Source organism: Herpailurus yagouaroundi, unplaced genomic scaffold (assembly GCF_014898765.1).
Source record: "Herpailurus yagouaroundi ecotype Mexico unplaced genomic scaffold, PumYag 182, whole genome shotgun sequence".
Taxonomy (NCBI): Eukaryota; Metazoa; Chordata; class Mammalia; order Carnivora; family Felidae; genus Herpailurus; species Herpailurus yagouaroundi.
In genome coordinates this window covers 24501002-24526623 of record NW_024412413.1, presented here as the reverse complement: position 1 = coordinate 24526623, position 25622 = coordinate 24501002, and the positions used below count along the sequence as shown (strand labels likewise).

Sequence of the window (25622 nt, the reverse complement as noted above, 5' to 3'; positions counted from 1 at the left end):
CCCCCCCCCCCCCCCCCCCCCCCCCCCCCCCCCCCCCCCGCAGTCCTTCTTACTCCGGCAGTCCTTCTTACTCCGCCAGCTCCCCTGACCCTGCACTTGGCTAGGATTCAAAGTCCCGCTCCGTGAGCTCTGACGCTGGGGAAATGCCTCTAAATGTGGTGATATGTGGTCCCGGCTGACTTTGTGCCGCCGCACTTCAGGGAGGACTGCCTTCTCTTACCACGGACTGAGTCTCTGCCCTTGCTGCCTGAGACCCCGCCATGGCGGATGGCGGACACAGGCAGGCTTTGTCTTTTTCCACAGCACTCCAGGGACTCAGCGGCCGTATCCTCCTGCAGACTGAGCCCCTGGCCCAGCCGCTGTGCCCGGGGGTGGCGGATGCAGGCAGGTTCTGTGCTATTGCGCAGCCCTCCAGGGAGGGAACCACTTTCTCCAGCTGCGGACTGAGACTCTGACCTACCACCACACCCAGGCCTGGCTCCCCCCCTCCCCAGGTGCGCGAACAGAGGTGGGCCCCATCCGAAGAAAGCTGCAGTTAGAGATTGGATCTCTCTCAGTCTCAGTCCCAGGTCTATCTCCTGTACCCATTGGCCCAGTCCTGCACTTTTCTAGCGGCTCTTTCTCTTCCCTTTGTCTCTCCACAGAAGGGGGTCCCTCCCCTCCATGCTCACGTGGCCTTTTTTTTTTTTTTTTTTTTTATCTCCCCCAGTCGCAGTTACCCACCTATCTTTTTTCCAGCTTTCCCATTTTCTTCCTAGTAGATTCAGTCTCTTTCCTCCCAGGCCCTGGTGTTCAAAGTCCTTTGGCTTCTACACTTCTTTGAGAGACACGGGAAGTATGGATTCCCCCTACTTCTCTGCCATGTTGGCCGCCCTCCAGCAACTACGAGTTCTTTAAATATTTTGGATATTAATCCTTATCAGATATATGATTTGTAGATATTTTCTTCCATTTTGTAGGTTCCCTTTTCATTCTGTTGGTTATTTCTTTTGCTGTGCAGAGCTTTTTCATGTGATGTACTCCTATTTATTAATTTTGTTATTACTTGTGCTTTTGCTGTCAGATCAAAAAAAAAAAAAAATCATTGCCAAGACCAATGTCAAGAAGTGTTTTTTTCTTCTAGGAGTTCTATGGTTTCAGTTTTTAGGTTTAAAATTTTAATCCATTTCAAGTTAATTTTTGTAAGTGGTGTAAAAGGTCCAATTTCCTACTTCTGCATATGGATATCCAGTTTTCCTAACACCATTTATTAAGGAAACTGTCTTTTCCCTACCAAATATTCGTTGCTCCATTGTCTAGTGTTAATTGGACATATTTGCATGTATTTGTTTCTGTTCTATTAGTCTTTGTGTCTATTTTTATGCCAGTACCGTACATGTTTTAATTACTATTGCTTTGCAGTGTAGTTTGAAATCAGGAAGTTCGATACCTCCAGTTTTGCTCTTCTTTCTCAGGCACTTCTGTTTTTGTCCATGAATAGATGCTGAGTTTTTCTTATTGCATGTGGTGGGGGGAAGGGATGACTTATGCTGCCATGATGCTTTGTCTTACCATATTAACAAAGTGTTTTCAGAATTATTAAACCAATACCACCATTAACAACAAAACTGCTAAGTAAATTTAGGATTTCTTTGCAGTTCATTTTGTCTTTAGAATATATCACATGTTAGAGAACTGTGTTCAGATTTACTTGAATTAATTTTATTTTTTCTATGGTGATGTTTCCCATTGGTATATACTTAGGACCACGTGCTTGTATTTGCATTCTGTTTACATAAAATTTCCCTTTTCATTATTCTTTTATCCCTTTATAGTTTTCATCCTCTTACATTTTATTTTCAACATTTATACTGTTTCAAAGCCTCTTTCTTAAAAGACCTGCTGGATGTAGAGGGAAGCAAATAAAATGAAAATATTTCTGTGTCATCATATATATATATATTTCAATCAGGCTACTTAGAATAAGAACTTTGAATATTCTTTGATTTTAAAATATTTGGACCACAAATGTATTTCAAAACATGAATGGCATTTATGTGTCAGGTTTTCTTTAAGAAAACTAGCCTATAATTCTCACTTAGTAGCTATATTATCTTCTGTAGTAAAGTGGGGTCTGTTTACTTATAGAGTTAATAACTAGTTCATTCTCTAATTATTATCCATAAATCTTTCCAGGCTAAGTGATCCTCTGAGTTTTTATCAGAGACTATTTAATAATACTGATGGTAGACTTGAGCTCAAATTTAAATGGGCTTAGTTATTATTCCTTTGCAATATCTCTGGGACTCCTTGATGTTTTTCTCCACTTATTGAACTATCACCCTAGCAAAGATTTTCATTTTTTCCTTCTTTCTTCATTCTTTCATGCTGCTGCCAGACTAATGTTGCCTAAATACTGCTTTTGTCATTCTCATTCAAGAACTTTACAGTGGTTGCCTGTTGATGATAGTGGCATTAAATATGACTTATCTGCGTTGGGCATTCAGAGTTTTCTTGAATCTCATCCTTCTTATCTCTATTATACTCATGAGAGCCTTCTTATCTCCAACTGTTATACTCGTGAGAGTCATCACTTAGTTAGCACTTATAATACACCAGGTACTGAGAGAATGATGCATTATTTTCTGCTTTGTGTTGCTGTCTCCATGCAGAGAAATTCCCTTATCCTTCACCATTAAAGAAACTTTATATCCTTTAATGGTATCTGTTGGCATCTTTTCATCAGTCAATCATCATCTCATGGCATTAGCACAAATAATTAAAATAACAGGGGTTTATTGTCAGGTTACTACAAGTACCTTCACATACCTCCAAGAAACAAAATATTGCCTGATCTCTTGAGGACCAGACCTCAAAAATCAAAATCAGAGCAACATTCTCCATCTTCCTGGGCCAGCATACTTTTATTCTCTTCTCCATCATCCTCTCTTTCCTAGACCACAATGATGGCTCATCCCAACTGTACACCAGGATCTCTCACTGCCCATAGTCAGCTGGCAAGAATTCGTGTGTTAGTTGAAAATCTTGAGAGAGGCGAGTGGAGGTATTCTTGGGGTACTCAGAGATCTTGCAGGGATCGTGGATGGAGCAGTTTTAAAAAGTTTATCAAAAGGGAAGTGAATAAAAGTAGGTTGGATCTTATTTATCAACTTTCAAGATGATTTTATTTAAGATGAGATAGCAAGTTAAATATTTTTATAATTTGAATATTTTTTATGTCCTCAGGCATACCGTGGCAAATAAAAGACAGTTCGTCAATTAAACTGCATTTATTTATAGATTGTTGTAGATTTGTTTGAATTTTTATCTATTAATGAAAAAAGACATGACATATGAGAGGAAGTAATAATTTTGCAAATAGATAGTTACCCTTTAATGTTTAGAAAATATGCCCTTTTTTGGATACAAATCTAATTGTAATGGCAATCTTCTCCTTCTTCAGTTTTGCAGACTCCAGCTGCTAGCAAGCATGTATCTGCCAAAGATCCAAAAAAGCTGAAACAATCTAGAAGCATTGACTGTTTTACAGGTAGTTAAAATTGGGATAAACTGTTTTTCCATAAAATTTAAAGATAGTTTTTATGTTTCCCTTTTGGTAAAATGTGTATTTTCTGTTTCAGAATTAAGTGTAATGAATAAAATAAAGAAGAATAAGCTGTCCAAAGCGATTTACTTGATGCAGAAAGCTCTTCTAGTATTTGAAAAAGATGCAGCCTCTACATGTTCACACAACTTTTTGATGGTAACAGCATGCCATTCCTTTTTTTTTTTTTTTTTTTTTACTCCTGACATAACAACCATTGTTAAATGAATGATTTAGTTCCCTTTGCTAAAAATAATGTGTTCGTTAGATTATGAACTTTTAGGGTCCCTATATCTAGTCCTCTCTTTTGAGAAGTAGAATGGTTCTGAACAGGGAACTAATTTGTATTGCCAGTCCTGAACTCTCCTAAAATGATAGATCCTCTCACTGTATTTTCTCTTTGTAGGGGCAACTTACATTGGAAGCCAAATAAAATCAGAAGGATTTAAAATAAGGGAAACTATAGAATTTAAGTGACACTATGCTAGCATAATGCATTCCTTACTATGGAATTAAAATACTTCAAGTCCATTGGCTCACATATCTCCTCTCTGGGGGTATTGCTGATTTATGGACCAAATGCCTTATTATCTTACTCTGACCTGGAAATTGTTCTGTCGTCTTGCTGATTCATTGTATATTGATTTTAGAGTTTAAATTTTTGAGGGCAGTAAAATTTAAAGTTAGGGGATTTTTAAAAATTTTGTCTCTCATACTGTATTACCCATAAAAATTTGATTGTATTGGCTGAGTGAATGGCACATGGTGAAGTAGAGAATAATGATACAAGTAGTTTAGCTGATAAGAGAAAGACAAAAGTAGGTCAAAGCTAGGGAGAAGATACAGAGTTTAAGAAGAGTTTAAGAGAAAAGGCTTAGCATATTTATATAATGAGGATGAAGAGCCAGAAGAAAAGGAATTGAAGATATGAGAGGGGTTAATGATAGAGCAGAATCCTATTAGAAGAGGGAAGGAGATGATTGAAAACACAGATAAAGTGATTCATCTTCAGTGGAGGGTGGGCTGCAGGGCAGACGCCTCATCCTCTGATATAAAAGGGAAGGAGGAAAAGACTGATGTAGATTAGAGTGAGTCTATTAGTGTGGAGGCAGAGAGTTGAGTTGATGCCTTCTTATGCCAATCATCTGATAGAGTAGGAAGCAAGGGATATCTGCCAACAGCGGAGAGCAAGGGTGGACAGTTGGACCGAGGAGAGAGAAGATGGTTACAGAGTGGAGAGGAATGAATGAGGAATGGATGGGGAAGCTGACTCCAAGTTAAAGGACTGGCCAGCCCAAAGTTCTGGCTGAAGTTGAAGACCATGAATTTTTAAGAAGCCCCATCTGCATAGTGGTATGACATTATCCTGGTGTGTTATTTTTAGTAGCTGTGACAGCAGAATATTTGTGACAGCAGAAATATGTACAGGGCTGGATTTTTACAAATGATAGTATGGGTTAAAAGTTCATAATAAAAATGGGTACAGAATGAGTGAGAGGGAAATGACACCCTCACGGTCTTTAAAGGCTTGGTGACTAGGAAGATGTCAAGAGACTAGACATCTCTGTGAGGTCAGAGACCAGAAAAACAGAATCTGAGAGAGCTGGAAGGATAGGTATTTGAGGTCAGAAAGTAGGATATTGGAATTTAAGATTTCTGATATATAGCACTCTCTGATCATCTGTCCATTACTTCATTCATCCAAAAAATGTGTTTGAGTACTTACCATCCATTCAGCAAATATTTATTGCACATTGATTGTGTGCCTGGTATTATGCTGAGTACAGGGGATAAAAACAAATTAAATCCTTTATTTATTTAAGAAATATTGATGGGTTGCCTTCTCTTTGTGGTCCCTGCCTTCAAGATAAATCCAGTCTGTGGGAACATAGATAAGTAAGTAGGTAATTATGGGTCATTGCTATAGATGCTTTCATTGCAAAGAGTGCCAGGGGAATTAGGCAGAGGAGCACCCAACCCAGCAGTGGGTAATGTTTAAGGAAACATACAGAAAAGGAAATACTGTAAAGGAAATTTCTGTAAACATACAGAAAAGGAAACATACAGAAAAGTTGAATACCCACAGGCAGAGAAAGAGGAAGACAAAGGGTGGAAATGAAATTATGGAAGAGAAAACAACATGTACAAAGTTCCTGAAGCTAGAAATCTCATAGAGTTCTTGTGGTCCTATAGGTCTCAGTGTCACAGAAGCATAGATGCAAGGGGAGGGGTGGGTATTGGGATAAGATGGTAAGAAGAAGAGACCACAGAGGAAGTCTGAGGATTTTGGATGGACTGATGCTATTGGTGTTCAAGGTTGGTAAGTCCGTCCTGGCAGTATTAGGGGAGAGCCTTATTAAATTTGAATATCTAGCATTTGAATGAAGGAGTTTTATGATAGTTTGGATAGTCTCAGATGACTGGTGCCTGATTTTTGTTGGAAAACTTTGGGGGTGTGTTCAGATTCATTTTCTCATCAGATGCTTCTGAAGCCCCTTGCTACTATCTGGTACTTGGAGGATACTAATACTTCAGTCCTATTTCTACATCAAATAAAACTTATCTTTCTTTTAGAACTGTTTCTCTCAGGAGTAATTTTGTGGCCTCTCAGAGCCTGGAGAGAATAAAGCCTCTGGGATTTTCCCTTTTGTTTTATTATGACTGAATCTGGTCTTCGTGCTGTCATAATATGCTCATTCCCCTGTTATATCTCTATCTTCCTACCTTTGACACTGGGGGACACACTGGAGTTGTGAGAAGTCAGAAGTTTTCATGCTTTTCTCCCTGTGTGCCTTTTCCTTCTATTTCTTAAGTGAAACTATTTTAACTTAAGAAAAATTGTAAGTATAATGTCCTCTTAGGATAGAATCATGAGATGCATTTAGAGGCTCTATTTTTTTTTTTATGAGGGGTCCTCCACAAGGATTTCACCAACTAGGAACATGTTGAATATTTATTTAGAAGTTCTGAAATCATCTATAGCCACCTCTGCTCCTCAATGGTAGTTTTTTATCCAAGTGTTAAGGCTTAATGATCAGTCCTTAGAGTACTCTCGTAAACAATGATGTTATGGCTCAAATAATTGCCAAACTTTCTCTCTTTAAAGAAGACAAATAAATTTCTTTCCCTTGGCAATCATTTCTGCTGGGGTATATTACAGAATGGTTTACATTATCATGATTTTGTAATAAAGTTATCCCCAAATCAGTAACTGATGTGTCACCTGATACCATAAAAAGGTTTGAAAAGCCTGGGTCTTTTTCTTTTCAGAACTCTTAAATAATTCATACCCTGTTTTAGTTTTTCAGAAGTTTCCTGACCTTGTGGAGCTGCATAATCTCATCAGGTGTCCATTTTATTCCTAATCAGTTATAAGTGGACCAACTTGTTGCCAGGAGTGAGAGACAAACCTTTGATAATAGCTTGTTAGCTTTCTAAATGAAATGACTGGTTTGTTTTTTGATTATGGGGATTTCCAACCCCTCCCCCCTCTTTTTCCTGTCTTGGTTATTGGGCTTCTGAAAGTCCATGTTGGCTTTTTATTACATTAGCGGTAATTGGATTACTAAGTATAATTATTCTTCCTATTTTATAGCATTTTAGTCAAATCACTTCTATTTGCTTTTGGGGAAAGAATATATGTAAATCAATTTTTTTTCAGAGATCTTATCAGCTCTTTTTAATTGTTCCATGTTGAAGTCTTTCCCATAAAGAGCAAATTCTTTCTGATTCTGACCCCCTCCTGTGAAGTCATATTTTGACCCCCTAGACTTCAAACTATTGACGGGAGATTTTAGCTGACTTACATTTCAAGTTTTAACGGTATTTCATAGGAAACTTCATCCAGATTGCCTTTCCATGCTTCTTTTTAACTTAGCTTTGTATTAAGACAAGATACATAGTAGTTAGGAGTATAGGGTGTTGGGTTAAAGTTTTGGTTCTGCTACTGACTAGTTGTATGATCAAGGTCAAGTTACTTATGCTCTCCTAAGTTTTAATTTCTTCATATATAAAATGGGGGTTCTTGGGAAGATTCAAGGAAATGATGCATGTAAAATGCTTAGCATTTGGCACAGAACAAGCAGTCAATAAATGTTAGCCATTATTATTATTACTACTACTACTACTCTGTCTTCCACTTTAAGCATTCTGGAACATTCTGTTTTATCATATCAGAACTATTTTTTGGTGTTCTAGATATACTTTCCTCTATCAAACTGTATGTTTCTTTTTGTGTTGTCTCCGAGATTGATCTTATAAATTGTATATTTTATTCTTAGCAATAAAAAAATATTTCTTTCCTGGATTATTGGATATGACTTAACTTTTCATCTCCTTCTAAAATGTATGTAATAGTGCTGAGAATCCAGAATATACCTCAGGAGGTCTACTAGACAAGTAATAAATATGGTACTTTATTATTCCAGTCTTATGATCGTTTTTTATGGATAGTTGTTAATCATGACCTTGAAGATTGCATTATATCTTTCCCCAAGTGTTTTGCTGCACTGTCGATGTCAAACATATTTAATGTCAATCTGTCCTCGTAAGCATTGAGTAACTTCTAAAAAGAAGCAGGTCTGTTTCTCTATGGGAACTATAGGCAGAGATTTACATTCAGACAAAAGTACTTTGGACTTCAGTACAATTTTTAATGGCAATAAAACTATGTTTTGATGGACATATTAGACAACATGTTGGACGTGTTATAGGCAACAGTCATGTCCATACTGAGAACATTTTCTCTTTTTACAGTTGAATAGAGCTGGTTTCATGGGAATTTTTCTTTCTTGAGTTTTTGGGACTACTTTTCTGGTAATATTTTTTTCCTTTCATTTGATGAACCCCCTTTAAAAAGCCCTAATCACTTTCTTTTTTAAAAATTGATGTGTAATTGACATATAACGTTATATTAGTTTCAGGTGTGTAACGTAATGGCTCGATATTTGTATATGTTGCTAAATGATCACTGCAAAAAATCTTATTAACTTAGGTATTTGTTATCAGTTACAAAATTTTTTTTCTTGTGATGACAACTTTTCAGATTTACTCTCTTAGGAACTTTTAAATAAGGAATACAGTATTATTAGCTGTAGTCACTGGGCTGTACATTACACCCCCATGACTTATTTTATAACTGGGAATTTGTACCTTTTGACCCCTTTCACCCATTTTTGTCCCACCTCTCACCCCCAACCAACTGGCAACAACCAATGAACTTGGTTTTTTTCAGATTCCATATGTGAATGACATCATATGGTATTTGTCTTTTTCTGACTTATTTCACTTAACGTAATGCCCTCAGGGTCCATCTATGTTGTCTCAGATGGCAAGGTTTCATTTTTTTTCTATGGCTGAATAATATTCATACATATGAGTTGTATATTCATATATATATAATGTGTCTGGGCTATTGTAAATAATGCTGAAATGAACATGGGGGTATAGATACTTTTTCTAATTAGTGTACCAGTCACTCTCTTATAAATGGAATGCTTTTAGCAACTCAATGATTTGGCTTACTAAGTTAGGATTTTAATTTCTTTTTTTTTAAATTAGTTTCATTTTTTTTAAATATTTGAAATTTATTGTCAAATTGGTTTCCATACAACACCCAGTGCTCATCCCAAAAGAGGCCCTCTTCAATACCTGTCACCCACCCTTCCCTCCCTCCCACCCCCCCATCAGCCCTCAGTTTGTTCTCATTTTTTAAGAGTCTCTTATACTTTGGCTCTCTCCCACTCTAACCTCTTTTTTTTTTTCCTTCCCCTCCCCCATGGATTCCTGTTAAGTTTCTCAGGATCCACATAAGAGTGAAACCGTATGGTATCTGTCTTTCTCTGTATGGCTTATTTCACTTAGCATAACACTCTCCAGTTCCGTCCACATTGATACAAAGGGCCATATTTCATTCTTTCTCATTGCCACGTAGTACTCCATTGTGTATATAAACCACAATTTCTTTATCCATTCATCAGGTGATGGACATTTAGGCTCTTTCCATAATTTGGCTATTGTTGAGAGTGCTGCTATGAACATTGGGGTACAAGGGCCCCTATGCATCAGTACTCCTGTATCCCTTGGATAAATTCCTAGCAGTGCTATTGCTGGGTCATAGGGTAGGTCTATTTTTAATTTTCTGAGGAACCTCCACACTGCTTTCCAGAGCGGCTGCACCAGTTTGCATTCCCACCAACAGTGCAAGAGGGTTCCCGTTTCTCCACATCCTCTCCAGCATCTATAGTCTCCTGATTTGTTCATTTTGGCCACTCTGACTGGCGTGAGGTGATATCTGAGTGTGGTTTTGATTTGTATTTCCCTGATAAGGAGCGACGCTGAACATCTTTTCATGTGCCTGTTGGCCATCCGGATGTCTTCTTTAGAGAAGTGTCTATTCATGTTTTCTGCCCATTTCTTCACTGGGTTATTTGCTTTTCGGGTGTGGAGTTTGGTGAGCTCTTTATAGATTTTGGATACTAGCCCTTTGTCCGATATGTCATTTGCAAATATCTTTTCCCATTCCGTTGGTTGCCTTTTCGTTTTGTTGGTTGTTTCCTTTGCTGTGCAGAAGCTTTTTATCTTCATAAGGTCCCAGTAATCCACTTCTGCTTTTAATTCCCTTGCCTTTGGGGATGTGTCGAGTAAGAGATTGCTACGGCTGAGGTCAGAGAGGTCTTTTCCTGCTTTCTCCTCTAAGGTTTTGATGGTTTCCTGTCTCACATTCAGGTCCTTTATCCATTTTGAGTTTATTTTTGTGAATGGTGTGAGAAAGTGGTCTAGTTTCAACCTTCTGCATGTTGCTGTCCAGTTCTCCCAGCACCATTTGTTAAAGAGACTGTCTTTTTTCCATTGGATGTTCTTTCCTGCTTTGTCAAAGATGAGTTGGCCATACGTTTGTGGGTCTAGTTCTGGGGTTTCTATTCTATTCCATTGGTCTATGTGTCTGTTTTTGTGCCAATACCATGCTGTCTTGATGATGACAGCTTTGTAGTAGAGGCTAAAGTCTGGGATTGTGATGCCTCCTGCTTTGGTCTTCTTCTTCAAAATTACTTTGGCTATTCGGGGCCTTTTGTGGTTCCATATGAATTTTAGGATTGCTTGTTCTAGTTTCAAGAAGAATGCTGGTGCAATTTTGATTGGGATTGCATTGAATGTGTAGATAGCTTTGGGTAGTATTGACATTGTGACAATATTTATTCTTCCCATCCATGAGCAGGGAATGTCTTTCCATTTCTTTAAATCTTCTTCAATTACCTTCATAAGCTTTCTATAGTTTTCAGCATACAGATCCTTTACATCTTTGGTTAGATTTATTCCTAGGTATTTTATGCTTCTTGGTACAATTGTGAATGGGATCAGTTTCTTTATTTGTCTTTCTGTTGCTTCATTGTTAGTGTATAAGAATGCAACTGATTTCTGTACATTGATTTTGTATCCTGCAACTTTGCTGAATTCATGTATCAGTTCTAGCAGACTTTTGGTGGAGTCTATCGGATTTTCCATGTATAATATCATGTCATCTGCAAAAAGCGAAAGCTTGACTTCATCTTTGCCAATTTTGATGCCTTTGATTTCCTTTTGTTGTCTGATTGCTGATGCTAGAACTTCCAGCACTATGTTAAACAACAGTGGTGAGAGTGGGCATCCCTGTCGTGTTCCTGATCTCAGGGAAAAAGCTCTCAGTTTTTCCCCGTTGAGGATGATGTTAGCTGTGGGCTTTTCATAAATGGATTTTATGATCTTTAAGTATGTTCCTTCTATCCCGACTTTCTCAAGGGTTTTTATTAAGAAAGGGTGCTGGATTTTGTCAAAGGCCTTTTCTGCATCGATTGACAAGATCATATGGTTTTTCTCTTTTTTTGTTGTTAATGTGATGTATCACGTTGATTGATTTGCGAATGTTGAACCAGCCCTGCATCCCAGGAATGAATCCCACTTGATCATGGTGAATAATTCTTTTTATATGTCATTGAATTCGATATGCTAGGATCTTATTGAGAATTTTGGCATCCATATTCATCAGGGATATTGGCCTGTAGTTCTCTTTTTTTACTGGGTCTCTGTCTGGTTTAGGAATCAAAGTAATACTGGCTTCATAGAATGAGTCTGGAAGTTTTCCTTCCCTTTCTATTTCTTGGAATAGCTTGAGAAGGATAGGTATTATCTCTGCTTTAAACGTCTGGTAGAACTCCCCTGGGAAGCCATCTGGTCCTGGACTCTTATTTGTTGGGAGATTTTTGATAACCGATTCAATTTCTTCGCTGGTTATGGGTCTGTTCAAGCTTTCTATTTCCTCCTGACTGAGTTTTGGAAGAGTGTGGGTGTTCAGGAATTTGTCCATTTCTTCCAGGTTGTCTAGTTTGTTGGCATACAATTTTTCATAGTATTCCCTGATAATTGTTTGTATCTCTGAGGGATTGGTTGTAATAATTCCATTTTCATTCATGATTTTATCTATTTGGGTCATCTCCCTTTTCTTTTTGAGAAGCCTGGCTAGAGGTTTGTCAATTTTGTTTATTTTTTCAAAAAACCAACTCTTGGTTTCGTTGATCTGCTCTACAGTTTTTTTAGATTCTATATTGTTTATTTCTGCTCTGATCTTTATTATTTCTCTTCTTCTGCTGGGTTTAGGCTGCCTTTGCTGTTCTGCTTCTATTTCCTTTAGGTGTGCTGTTAGATTTTGTATTTGGGATTTTTCTTGTTTCTTGAGATAGGCCTGGATTGCAATGTATTTTCCTCTCAGGACTGCCTTCGCTGCGTCCCAAAGCGTTTGGATTGTTGTATTTTCATTTTCGTTTGTTTCCATATATTTTTTAATTTCTTCTCGAATTGCCTGGTTGACCCACTCATTCGTTAGTAGGGTGTTCTTTAACCTCCATGCTTTTGGAGGTTTTCCAGACTTTTTTCTGTGGTTGATTTCAAGCTTCATAGCATTGTGGTCTGAAAGTATGCATGGTATGAATTCTTGTAAACTTATGAAGGGCTGTTTTGTGACCCAGTATATGATCTATCTTGGAGATGTTCCATGTGCACTCGAGAAGAAAGTATATTCTGTTGCTTTGGGATGCAGAGTTCTAAATATATCTGTCAAGACCATCTGATCCAATGTCTCATTCAGGGCCCTTGTTTCTTTATTGACCATGTGTCTAGATGATCTATCCATTTCTGTAAGTGGGGTGTTAAAGTCCCCTGCAATCACCACATTCTTATCAATAAGGTTGCTTATGTTTATGAGTAATTGTTTTATATATTTGGGCGCTCCGGTATTCGGCGCATAGACATTTATAATTGTTAGCTCTTCCTGATGGATAGACCCTGTCACTATTATATAATGTCCTTCTTCATCTCTTGTTACAGCCTTTAATTTAAAGTCTAGTTTGTCTGATATAAGTATGGCTACTCCAGCTTTCTTTTGGCTTCCAGTAGCATGATAAATAGTTCTCCATCCCCTCACTCTCAATCTAAAGGTGTCCTCAGGTCTAAAATGAGTCTCTTGTAGACAGCAAATAGATGGGTCTTGTTTTTTTATCCATTCTGATACCCTATGTCTTTTGGTTGACGCATTTAATCCATTTACATTCAGTGTTATTATAGAAAGATATGGGTTTAGAGTCATTGTGATGTCTGTATGTTTTATGCTTGTAGTGATGTCTCTGGTACTTTGTCTCACAGGGTCCCCCTTAGGATCTCTTGTAGGGCTGGTTTAGTGGTGACCAATTCCTTCAGTTTTTGTTTGTTTGGGAAGACCTTTATCTCTCCTTCTATTCTAAATGACAGACTTGCTGGATAAAGGATTCTCGGCTGCATATTTTTTCTGTCTAGCACACTGAAAATCTCGTGCCAATTCTTTCTGGCCTGCCAAGTTTCAAAAGAGAGATCAGTCACGAGTCTTATAGGTCTCCCTTTATATGTGAGGGCACGTTTACCCCTTGCTGCTTTCAGAATTTTCTCTTTATCCTTGTATTTTGCCAGTTTCACTATGATATGTCGTGCAGAAGATCGATTCAAGTTACGTCTGAAGGGAGTTCTCTGTGCCTCTTGGATTTCAATGCCTTTTTCCTTCCCCACTTCAGGGAAGTTCTCAGCTATTATTTCTTCAAGTACCCCTTCAGCACCTTTCCCTCTCTCTTCCTCCTCTGGGATACCAATGATGCGTATATTATTTCTTTTTAGTCTATCACTTAGTTCTCTAATTTTCCCCTCATACTCCTGGATTTTTTTATCTCTCTTTTTCTCAGCTTCCTCTTTTTCCATAACTATATCTTCTAGTTCACCTATTCTCTCCTCTGCCCCTTCAATCCGAGCCGTGGTGGTTTCCATTTTGTTATGCATTTCGTTTAAAGCGTTTTTCAGCTCCTCGTGACTGTTCCTTAGTCCCTTGATCTCTGTAGCAAGAGATTCTCTGCTGTCAGCTATACTGTTTTCAAGCCCAGCGATTAATTTTATGACTATTATTCTAAATTCACTTTCTGTTATATTATTTAAATCCTTTTTGATCAGCTCATTAGCTGTTGTTATTTCCTGGAGGTTCTTCTGAGGGGAATTCTTCCGCTTGGTCATTTTGGATAGTCCCCGGCATGGTGAGGACCTGCAGGGCACTTCCCCTGTGCTGAGGTGTATAACTGGAGTTGGTGGGCGGAGCCGCAGTCAGACCTGATGTCTGCCCCCAGCCCACCGCTGTGTCCACAGTCAGACTGGTGTGTGCCTTCTCTTTCCCTCTCCTAGGGGCGGGATTCACTGTGGGGTGGGGTGGCCTGTCTGGGCTACTTGCACACTGCCAGGCTTGTGATGCTGGGGATCTGGCGTCTTAGCTGGGGTGGGTAGGCAAGGTGCACAGGGGCAGGAGGGGCAGGCTTAGCTTGCTTCTCCTTAGGTGATCCACTTCAGGAGGGGCCCTGTGGCAGCAGGAGGGAGTCAGATCCGCTGCCGGAGGTTTGGCTCCGCAGAAGCGCAGAGTTGGGTGTTTGCGCGGAGCGAGCAAGTTCCCTGGCAGGAACTGGTTCTCTTTGGGATTTTGGCTGGGTGATGGGCAGGGGAGATGGTGCTGGCGAGCGCCTTTGTTCCCCACCAAACTGAGCTCTGTCGTCAGGGGGCTCAGCAGCTCTCCTTCCCTTTGTCCTCCAGCCTTCCGGCTTTCTGAGCAGAGCTGTTAACTTATGACCTCCCAGCCGCTAAGTCGCGCTTGCTGTCGGAACACAGTCCGTCAGGCCCCTCCGCTTTTTGCAAGCCAGACTCGGGGGCTCTGCTTGGCCGGCGAGCCGCCCCTCCGCCCCGGTTCCCTCCCGCCAGTCCGTGTAGCGCGCAACGCCTCGCCGCCCTTCCTACCCTCTTCCGTGGGCCTCTCGTCTGCCCTTGGCTCCGGAGACTCCGTTCTGCTAATCCTCTGGCGGTTTTCTGGGTTATTTAGGCAGGTGTAGGTGGAATCTAAGTGATCAGCAGGACGCGCGGTGAGCCCAGCGTCCTCCTACGCCGCCATCTTCCTTCCCTCCGCCCTATGTTTTTACATGCAGTCACTTTTCAAGTTTTGTTATCAAGGTTATAATAATTTTATAAAATTATTTGAGAAGCTATCTATCTCTGTAGTTACAAAATTTTTAAATAGTATAGGAGTTATCAGTTCCTTGAGATTTGAAATTTTTTAAAAATGAAATCAGTTGAGACTGACGTTGTGGGATGAATTTTTTGGATATGTTTCTCAGCTCTATCACTATCTTGCATTCAAATTTTCTGCCTCTTGAACTAGCTTGCTGATTTTGTATTTTCATCCCTAAATGGTCAGTGATGTTTTGCAACTTTTTTGTACTTATTGGCCATTTGGAGATCTTCTCTGGAGAACTATCTGTTCAAAACCTTTGTCTGCTTTTTTTTTTAAATGGGGTTATTTGTCTTTTTATTATTGACTTGTAACAGTTCTTTATGTATTTTGAATACAAATCACTTATCAGATACATGATTGGCAGATATTTTCTCTTTTTTTTTGAAATTTTTAATTTTGATGAAGTTTAATGTATCTACTTTTTGGTGTGTGTGTGTGAGTGAGTTTGCTTGTGTTGTCATATCTAAGAAACCATTGCCTAACTCAAAGCAGTGAAGATTTACTCATGTGTTTTAAGAATTTTATAATTTTAGCTCTTACATTTGGGTCTGTAATTCATTTTGAGTTAATATTTGTATGTAGTGGATGTAGGGGTACTTTGTTATTCTCCATGTGGATATCTGATTGTCCTAGTACCATTTGTTGGAAAGGCTGTTTTTTCTCTATTATCCATTTAATTTTAATATTTATGTGGATTTTTGCTTTGGACCTCAATTAAAGAGTCTTTGCCTTTTAATTTAGTTTAAAAGACAACTTTAACCCATTTACATGCATTATAGTTGTGGATATATTTAGACTTTCTTTGGAAATCTTCAGATCTTCAGATTTTTATTTTTTTGTTTTATGAATTATCTCTCAATGTGTTACCTTTTGAAATGGTGCTTACCTTACTTTCAGGCTCACCGAATAGGTGTTTTTATTTCTCCTTGCTGATCGTAAGAAACTTTCAATAATATTCATTTCATAAGTCACATATACCAGTAGTCCCATTACTTGAGAGTCACGTTTCAAGTTGCATTAAGGGTAGGTGTATAGTTCATCAGTATATATAAATGATTGTGCTATGAATTAGTTAAGGACAGTGAAATTATGATGTTAGATATTCATAGGGTTTGATATGAAAATGAAATGTTTAATATTAATATAATGATAACCATATTAGACATGTAAGTATGCCTCCATTTATTTAATTTATAGCTATTTTTTACTTGGCCTTATTTAGTAGCTAAAGCATTCAATGCTTGAAGCAGGTATAATTCTGAGGCTCAAAAAGCTGTATATAGCTAGATAATGTTGTTGAACATTACCAGAATTCTAGAAATATAAATGCACTACAAATCCTGAAATGTATTTTTCTATGTTCACACTTTATTATAGGAAGCATATTCTTTAATTGAGAAGATTGAAACAGAACAAAATGCCCTATATTCATATCAAAAATATGTGGAGAGTTCGAAAAGAAAGAAAAGCAGAATCCCTCCCCCACCTATCCTGCTATCCCGAACTCATTGTTCTGTGACATTGAAACCTGCTCCATTTATTTCAGATGTTAAGGTATGTTGCCCATTGTGATCTTTATTTCAGGCAAAGCGACACAAGTACTTTTATGACTATCATGATTGATACCTCTGTTGCTCTTAGGACTTGAATAGTCTTATTTATAAGCACTGAACACTGGGATTAGTATTGTAATGTCTTAACTACGTTTCTTCATGACCTTTCCTTCTTTATGCTATTTCCCTTTATGCTCTGTATATAGCCTTGCTATCCCCAAATGTATAGTAAGGAGAAACAGTAGAGAAGTATTTCTGTCTTAAGTATCTTTATCACCATGGCACAGTCATATGCTGACCAAGTGTGTGTTCAAGACGGAGAAGGTCTCAGATGACCTGGAATCAGACATTTGAGGAGGGTAGATGTTATTCTCAGAGCCAATGATGGAGATAGGAAATTTGGAAATAGCAAATTTTGAGGTTCTTCCCAGAGTTCTTCCAAGTAAATGGGGGATTCTTTTAATATAAACATATGACAGTTCCAACCATTTTATAAGTCATAAATCTTTATGTATTTATTGAAGGATGAACTCTTTCTCCCATCTCCAATGCCTTGGAACTTGGCCTAAATATGATTCTAAGTTGAGATTTAGTGTCCTCACAAGCATTTGGTTCCACCTGATTTCTATTTTAAACATTAAATTTTTCTTTTTTTGGATGATCAACAACATTCTCTTTGATGTTGTATAAAAAATAAAGTTTTATCTTTGATTGTTTTTAGGATATTCTGCTGAACTTATATCAACTCGGTATAGTGGAAAGGGCACAGGCTTTAAAGTCAGACAGATACAGGTTTAAAATTGTAGCTCCCCTACTTTCTAGCAATATGACCTTAGGAAATCTAAATATACGTTCTGAGGTGGTGGTGATGGTGGTGGTTTTATTTGTAAAATATGTTTATTGTGAAAATTAAATGAGATAACATATAACCTTCTTGGCACATTATACTTGATGTTCCACAATATCTTATATTAAACATGTATAGTAAAGTTTGCTTAAGACAGTTAATGATGGTATAGAGTGTGATTACATTATTTGATGATTTTTTTTGATAAATTGTATCTAGTGAGCATTACTGAGTATCTTTTACCTGTCCAACTCTGTGCAAGATAATGGAGGTACAAAAATAATCACAAAGTTTGATTCCATTCTTTGAGGAGCTTCAGACTAATGGGATATGGACATCAGTGAGAAGTAATATCACCTTTATAATGCTTTATGATTAGGGAAATAGAAGTAACATTCATCTTACACCTAACTGTGCTGTAATAAATGCATTATTATAATTGCTAGCATTTTGAAAGTTAAACTTTGGATTTTTTAGATCTGGTTAGAAATGAGGATTCACTGATTTTGGAAATTCGGTACAGAGCTAAGACTAGATGCCTTACCAAGAGTTTTTCTTTGTTTTCTTTCTTTTTTTTTCAAATGTTTTGGTTCACTTAACCAAAATCTTTTTTTATGTGTTTAAAATTAGTAAATAGTCTATCTTATTACGTAATGCTTAGAAATAGGAATATATTAGAATTCAATATCTGACCTGTAGTTGTGGGACCTGTCACTTAGCACATTATATGAAGTTTATATATATTGTAAATTAGTAGAGTTGTGTGCTCTAGGAAATTATTGCTGTTACATGCTCATCAACACTAGATGGTGCTGTGGTCTTAAATAATATTTCTGATTAGAGGGTTCAGCCATCTTCTGTTTTATCAAAATCTCGTGTTAAGCATTTGTTTCATTAAAATCTGTTTTAATAGTTGAAAATGCTGATGTTATTAATAAACTTTTACTTCTAAAGTTAATGGTGATTTGTTCATGGTGTCTTTACTGTTGTGTAGATTCTAATTATACATTGTTCCTTATAATTACACAAACTAAGATGTTTTCATTTGTGGAGCAAAATAAAAATATAAATCTGCTTGTAAAAATGCTTTTAGAGAGAATTTACCCTTCAAATTCTAGTTTACATAGAGAGCTTAACTTAGAGGAAATAATAATCTAAGTCATATAATACAATCTTTCTGCCTTTTTTCCTTTCTGTGTAAAATGGTACTCTTTTTTGCATGGGAAGTTAAGCAAAGTTAGTTTTTAAAATTTTTTCTGAGAATCATTTGATTTTTTTCCCTTTCTGGCTTCAGCTTCCAAGGTCCTTCAATGCTGTCTTTGTCGTTGGAGTTCTTCCTTTGTCTAGTGTTCCTTAATTACCTGAGCAGTTTTCTTTATAGACACAGAAGTTTGGACACTTGTACCAGAAACTCTAATTCATTGAGGCTAGGCAGACTTGGGTATATGTAATTTTTAAAAATGGTTGATTCCAGGGGCGCCTGGGTGGCGCAGTCGGTTAAGCGTCCGACTTCAGCCAGGTCACGATCTCGCGGTCCGTGAGTTCGAGCCCCGCGTCGGGCTCTGGGCTGATGGCTCAGAGCCTGGAGCCTGTTTCCAATTCTGTGTCTCCCTCTCTCTCTGCCCCTCCCCCGTTCATGCTCTGTCTCTCTCTGTCCCAAAAATAAATAAACGTTGAAAAAAAAATTTTTAAATGCAGTTTTCACAGAATCAACCTTTTTTTTTCAAATAAATAAACGTTGAAAAAAAAATTTTAAATGCAGTTTTCACAGAATCAACCATTTTTTTTCAAATAAATAAACGTTGAAAAAAAATTTTAAATGCAGTTTTCACAGAATCAACCATTTTTTTTTCAAATAAATAAACGTTGAAAAAAAAATTTAAATGCAGTTTTCACAGAATCAACCATTTTTTTTTTTCAACGTTTATTTATTTTTGGGACAGAGAGAGACAGAGCATGAACGGGGGAGGGGCAGAGAGAGAGAGGGAGACACAGAATTGGAAACAGGCTCCAGGCTCTGAGCCATCAGCCCAGAGCCCGATGCGGGGCTCGAACTCACGGACCGCGAGATCGTGACCTGGCTAACGTCGGACGCTTAACCGACTGCGCCACCCAGGCGCCCCGAAAACTGCATTTTAAAAAGTGATTCTGCACAGCCAGGGTTGAGAACTAGTTGTGCAGATAAGACACCATTAGGATTTTTCTGTTGACCTGGAGGAAGAGGCTAAGCTATAAGAGGCAGTTGCTTCTTAGAGACAATTATGTTTTCCCTTCTTCCCAGTTTTCCTCTCATTTAGGAGTTGAGATGTTGGGAGTGACACAGTGATGACAACCTCCTCAACCCCAACCCCAGGACAATATGGCTCCTTTATAAGGCCATTCCCTACGTATCAACTTGCTCCCTTTTTCTCTACAGTGAGAACAGTTCATTCCAGTGAGCAATCTCCATTATTTTGGCATCTTGGCAGAAGAACCATTTCTAACCACTTAATTAAAGTTCAAGTTTGATTATTCCTGTAGAATTTGCATTTGCTTTTGGTTCCCACATATATTTAAGAATGATCAAATACCATGCTACTATCTGATCTTGAGCAAATTATTGAACATTTTTGTGTCTCCATGTCCTGTAAAGCAAAATGACAATAGTAATCCCATTTCATACAGATGTTGAAAATATTAGAAAGTTTATGTAAATTTCCTAACAATATTTAGCATATAGGAACTGCTCAGTTCATGGTAGTTAAAATAGTCAACAATGAGTAATAGTCTTTGTAGTCTCAGGGAAACAAGCCCTATATTTGTCTTTATTATTATATTTTTTTGAGAACAAACCTAAATATATTTGTAAACTTAGATTCCATGTTTTAAAACTTGAATAGTAACATTTTCATTTGGAAAAGTATTCCTTTTGCCACATCTTTTTTGCCTTTAAAATTTTTATTTAAATTCCAGTTAGTTGACATATAGTGTGATAATAGTTTCAGGTGTACAATTTAGTGATTCAACACTTCCCATACAACACCCAGTGCTCATCACAAGTGCCACATCTTGATAAAAGAAATTGAATGCCTTGTTAAACAGACTATAGATAATGGGCTCATCTTTCTCCTCTGCAGGTCTCCTGGTACTGCATTTTGGGTTGCAAAGCAGAAGGAAGCTATGGAAAAGTAAGGCTAAACAATAATCATCTCCCAAACTCAGGAGAAGCGGTATGTCAAATTAAAAAAAAAAAAAACTTTAAACATCAGGAAATCTTACCCAAAGACTCATTTATGACAATTAAGTGTTTTTCCCTCCTTATAATGTCATTATTTCAGTGAATTTCAGTTTAAGTGATAACTAAAATCCAACAGTGAATGCAAAAGCTTTTGTTTTTTATTACATATAAGGGTTACTTAATCATATTTTTAAAGTCACATTACTTCCATTTTCCATACATAACTTGAAATATGTTTTTGTTAACAGATACCAGCTGATGGTAAAAGCATTTTTGAAGTGAAAGGTTTAGAAACAAATGAAAAATATGTCTTTGCAATTGCTGCTTATTCTTCTAACGGGAAGCTTATTGGTGATGCCATTGGGGAGACAACTAAACCAATTCTGGTTTATCCACCTCTTTCTGCTGTTACTACTCGGATGTTCTTGACGCAGGTAGAAGAGATTCTGCTAATTTCTTGCGTTTTTTGTTTTTGTTTTTGTTTTTTTCTGTTGAGCTGTTACTAAGTAATTTCCAATGGGAAAAAAAGTCACAGCAGATATTTTAAAGCTCCTGTAATATGCATTTTCCATTAGGGCAGGGTAGTCTCATAAAATAAGAATCATTTCTTTCCTTTTTAGTGAATTTGATTTTTATTTATTTTTTTATTTTTTTATTTTTTTCAACGTTTATTTATCTTTGGGACAGAGAGAGACAGAGCATGAACGGGGGAGGGGCAGAGAGAGAGGGAGACACAGAATCGGAAACAGGCTCCAGGCTCTGAGCCATCAGCCCAGAGCCTGACGCGGGGCTCGAACTCCCGGACCGTGAGATCGTGACCTGGCTGAAGTCGGACGCTTAACGACTGCACCACCCAGGCGCCCCAATGAATTTGATTTTTATAATAACATTTTTCCCCTGGATTACAAATGTAACACATGGTAATTTTAAAAATTTAGAAAATATTGAAATGCACAAAGAAGAAAATACATGTTAACTGTTATCCTGTCATCCAGAGTAGCAGTTCTCAACCTGGGTCAATTTTGGCCCCTAGGGGACATTTGTCAATGTCTGGAGACATTTTTGGTTGTCATAACCTAGGAGGGTGCTTCTGGCATCTGGTGGGTAGAGGCCAGGGATGCTGATACGCACTCTAAATGTAAAGGACAGCCCTCCATAACAAAGAATTACCCAGCCCAAAATGTCAGTAGTACCAAGATTGAGAAACCCTGATCCAGAGGTATCTTTTCATTTGTGTGTGTATGCCTGTATACACTTACACACACACACATTTTTATATAAACATATGCATACACACATATGTGTTTGAATTTATATATAATATATAATTTTAATTATAGTATATATTATTTTACATCCTGATATTTTCATTTAATATATAATTGACAATTTTTTCATTCCATTAAGTATTCTTCCATAGTATAATTTTTAATTTTTTTTAATGTTTATTTATTTTTGAGAGAGAAGAAGATAGAGTGTGAGTGGAGGAGGGGCAGAGAGAGAGGGAGACACAGAATCCTAAGCAGGCTCCAGGCTCTGAGCTGTCTGCACAGAGCCTGACATGGGACTTGAACTCATGAACTGTGAGATCATGACCTGAGCTGAAGTCAGATGCTTAACTGACTGAGCCACCCATGCGCCCTCATAGTATAAATTTTAACAGCTGTATTTTATAACGGTATTGCACCTTTTTTTTTGATATTGCATCTTTTAATGATATTGCATCTTATAGATAGATCATAGTTTACTTAGTAATCTTTATTGTTGGGCAGTTAGATATTTTTCCAGTCTTTTGCTAGTATAAGCAAAGCTGCCTTATACATCTTGGTATATACATCTTTATCTGCATCCACGATTGCTTTTTTGAGATGGATTTACAGAAGTGAAATATCTGGGTTAGTAAAGACACGCAGACCTGAGTTCAGGTTCACACTAGTCATGTAATATTGAGTAAGTAACTTTCATCTGTGAAGTGGGAATAATAATAATAGTAGTTACCTCCCAGATGTATTAGGAGTATTAAATGGAATTATGCATGCCAGATGTTTAACCATAGCAATTGCCACACAGTAGGCACTAATAAATATTGTTATTGTTTTTAGTTATGAATATACTCATGAATTAACATATTTGCTGAAATGATTGCCCGTTACCAGTGAATAAGGACACTAGAAAGAGTGGCTCATTGACCTAAGTCTCAAGAATCTAATTTTAAGCCTATTGTTGGCTATAGAAATGATGACTATTTTAAATTTTATCATGTTTCTATTTTGCTATTTTTTTCTCTTAATAGTTGATTAGTATTAGAAGATAAGATCTTAGTGGTATTTTATATTATCATATTTTTCAAAGAAAATTAAATTGAGAGAATTGCTAGGATTTAGCATATCATATTGGCTCATAGTTTTCTGATGTTTTTATTTCTTTGGAATCTAATATATTTCCTAATTTGCAGTGATGGCGTTATTTCAAAGTGAGGAACTGAGTATTTTATCAAGGCCTAATTTTTCTCCAGGGAGGTTTGACTTTTGGGTTTCATTTGGCAGAACCTTCATTGAAAGTTAATAAAACCAACCCCCAGCTATTCTGTTGGAATAACAAGAAGTGCCATGAAGTAATGACCAATGTTTCATTATTGATAATGATATTTACAGTACTGTATTCATTTATGACAGTATATGAACATTCTCTCTCATAGTGTTAAGTGACTGAAGCAAAATTTTCTTACTTAGTAAACTTAGTAAAACTCTTTAATTTACAGCTGGAGTTTAAGCTTTTAAGTTCCAGCAAGAAAATGTACCTTGCCTCTGGAATTGCAATCTCTTTTTCCTGACAGTGGTTAGTTTTTAGTTTCAGGATGATTCAGTTCTTTAAAAAACATTATCATATGTATTTTATAGTAAGACATAGTGACATTTCGCTAAATGCCTATGATTAACTTGGCTTGGAACATTAGGTTGTACTTTCACTCAACACTATTCTATAGACATTAATAAAGTCAGTCGAATCTTTATTAGGTTTCCCCTCAGTGTAGAAAGCTATTAATTTAGGCTATCTGGAAAATTGTTTGAGGAACCTTTATAAATGATATATTTTCTACAGATATTTTCTAATTTCCCCTTCTTTATAGCCTCATTTCTTCTTATTTTTCACCTTTAAGTCAGGAGTGACTAGATAATATGATATAAAATGTAGAAAATAAGAAACCTAATGAGGAGGACTGTAGGAATTTGGGCAAATTGCCTGGTCTCAATTTCCCAATTTCTAAAATGGATATAAGACCAAATATCTGGATTATTGAACTACTCAATCAGATAATGAGTGGGCACAATGACTTATTGAGAAAAAGAAATCGGGGATATATTTATTTAAAAACTACTATGTGCCAGGCTTTTAAAAATTCATTATTTTGTTTATTACAGTAATGCAGTGAAGTGATACTATTATTTTTAAGTTTATTTATTTATTTTGGGAGAGACAGAGGCAGTGCAGGTAGGGAAGGGACAGAGAGAGAGAGGGAGAGAGAGAGAGAGAATCCCAGCTGTGCTGCCAGTACAGAGCCTGACTCAGGGCTTGAACTCATGAAACCTTGAGATCATGACCTGAGCAGAAACCAAGAGTCAGACGCTTAATCGACTGAGCTACCCAGGTGCCCCACAGTGAGATGATACTATTAATTTCATTGTATAGTTTAGGAAACTGAGATGAATTTAATCCTTCCTCTGCCAATCCCATTTTATTTGAGAAAGGGTGTCTAAGGGAAGTCACGTAATTAAGTAACCCAAGGTTACTCGGGTAGCAGGTGATAAGCCTGATGCTTGAACCAGCTCATGCCTTTCTACTGTTCTGTCCATGTCCAAGAGTCATGTACTCAACCTCTAACCTGGGCTAGGTTCTTCTAGAGCCCACATCTCTGCCATCTCTTCTCTGCTGGGTTGGTGTTGTTCTGTGGGTCTTGATGATCAGTACTGGCAGTAGACTTCAGTGTTGGGAGGTGAATGCTTTGTCAGTATCTCAGTGGTGGCAGGAGAATGAAATTCATACTTTTTTTCACTTTATATATGGATTCATCAAAACTCTTTGATAAATAGAGGTTTGCCTTTTGTCATTAATCAATTACAAATTAAAAACAATAAAGCTAGCAGGGAAAAGATAGCCATCCCATTTTTTATTTTATTTATTTTTTTATTTTAGAGAGAGAGAGAGAGAGAAAGCATGATCAGGGGAGAGGGGCAGAGGGAGAGAGAGAGAATCTTAAGCAGGCTCCATGCTCTGTGTGGAGCCCGATGCAGGGCTAGATCTCATGATCCTGGGATTATGATCTCACGATCCTGGCATCATGACCTGAACTGAAATCAAGGGTCGGATGCTCAGCTGATTCAGCCACCCAAGTGCCCCTAGTTATCCCATTTTAAAAAGCTCTTTAAGAAGTCTCGACTCTTCTTTTTCCTCTTGTTCTCTAACTGAATATTGCTTCTCTCCCTACTTCATCTGTTTATTGATGAATTATTTATTGTCTACTTTGTGCTAGGTTCTGTGCTAGATGTCATCTCTTGTTCCTTTGAACTGTCTCTTTTCTCAATCTCATTACCACAACATTAACCCATATTTAGGTAATTTTGACTTATGGTTTCAGTTAAGACTATGATTGCAAGTAAGGGAACCAGCCTGACTTAAGGAATGCAATGAGGCCCTGGGAAGGCACTGGACCCCAGGCAGCCTCAGGCCTCATACCTTTGGTTCTCTGTATACATCTGCTTCTTTTTCTCTAAAGATTGACTTTCTTTCTTTCTTTCTTTCTTTCTTTCTTTCTTTCTTTCTTTCTT

At 37.5% G+C, this 25622-nt stretch overlaps 1 protein-coding gene across 3 annotated transcripts in view; it reads left to right on the top strand.

Moving 5' to 3' along the window:
* CFAP54 (cilia and flagella associated protein 54) overlaps positions 1-25622 on the top strand; it is a 292859-nt gene that overhangs the window by 67562 nt on the left and 199675 nt on the right. For all 3 annotated transcript variants that reach the window (XM_040491156.1, XM_040491155.1, XM_040491157.1), the window contains 5 exons: positions 3443-3529; positions 3621-3742; positions 16557-16733; positions 20696-20788; positions 21045-21230. In XM_040491156.1, the coding sequence (XP_040347090.1) occupies positions 3443-3529; positions 3621-3742; positions 16557-16733; positions 20696-20788; positions 21045-21230 (665 nt within the window). The remainder of the gene's footprint in view (positions 1-3442; positions 3530-3620; positions 3743-16556; positions 16734-20695; positions 20789-21044; positions 21231-25622) is intronic.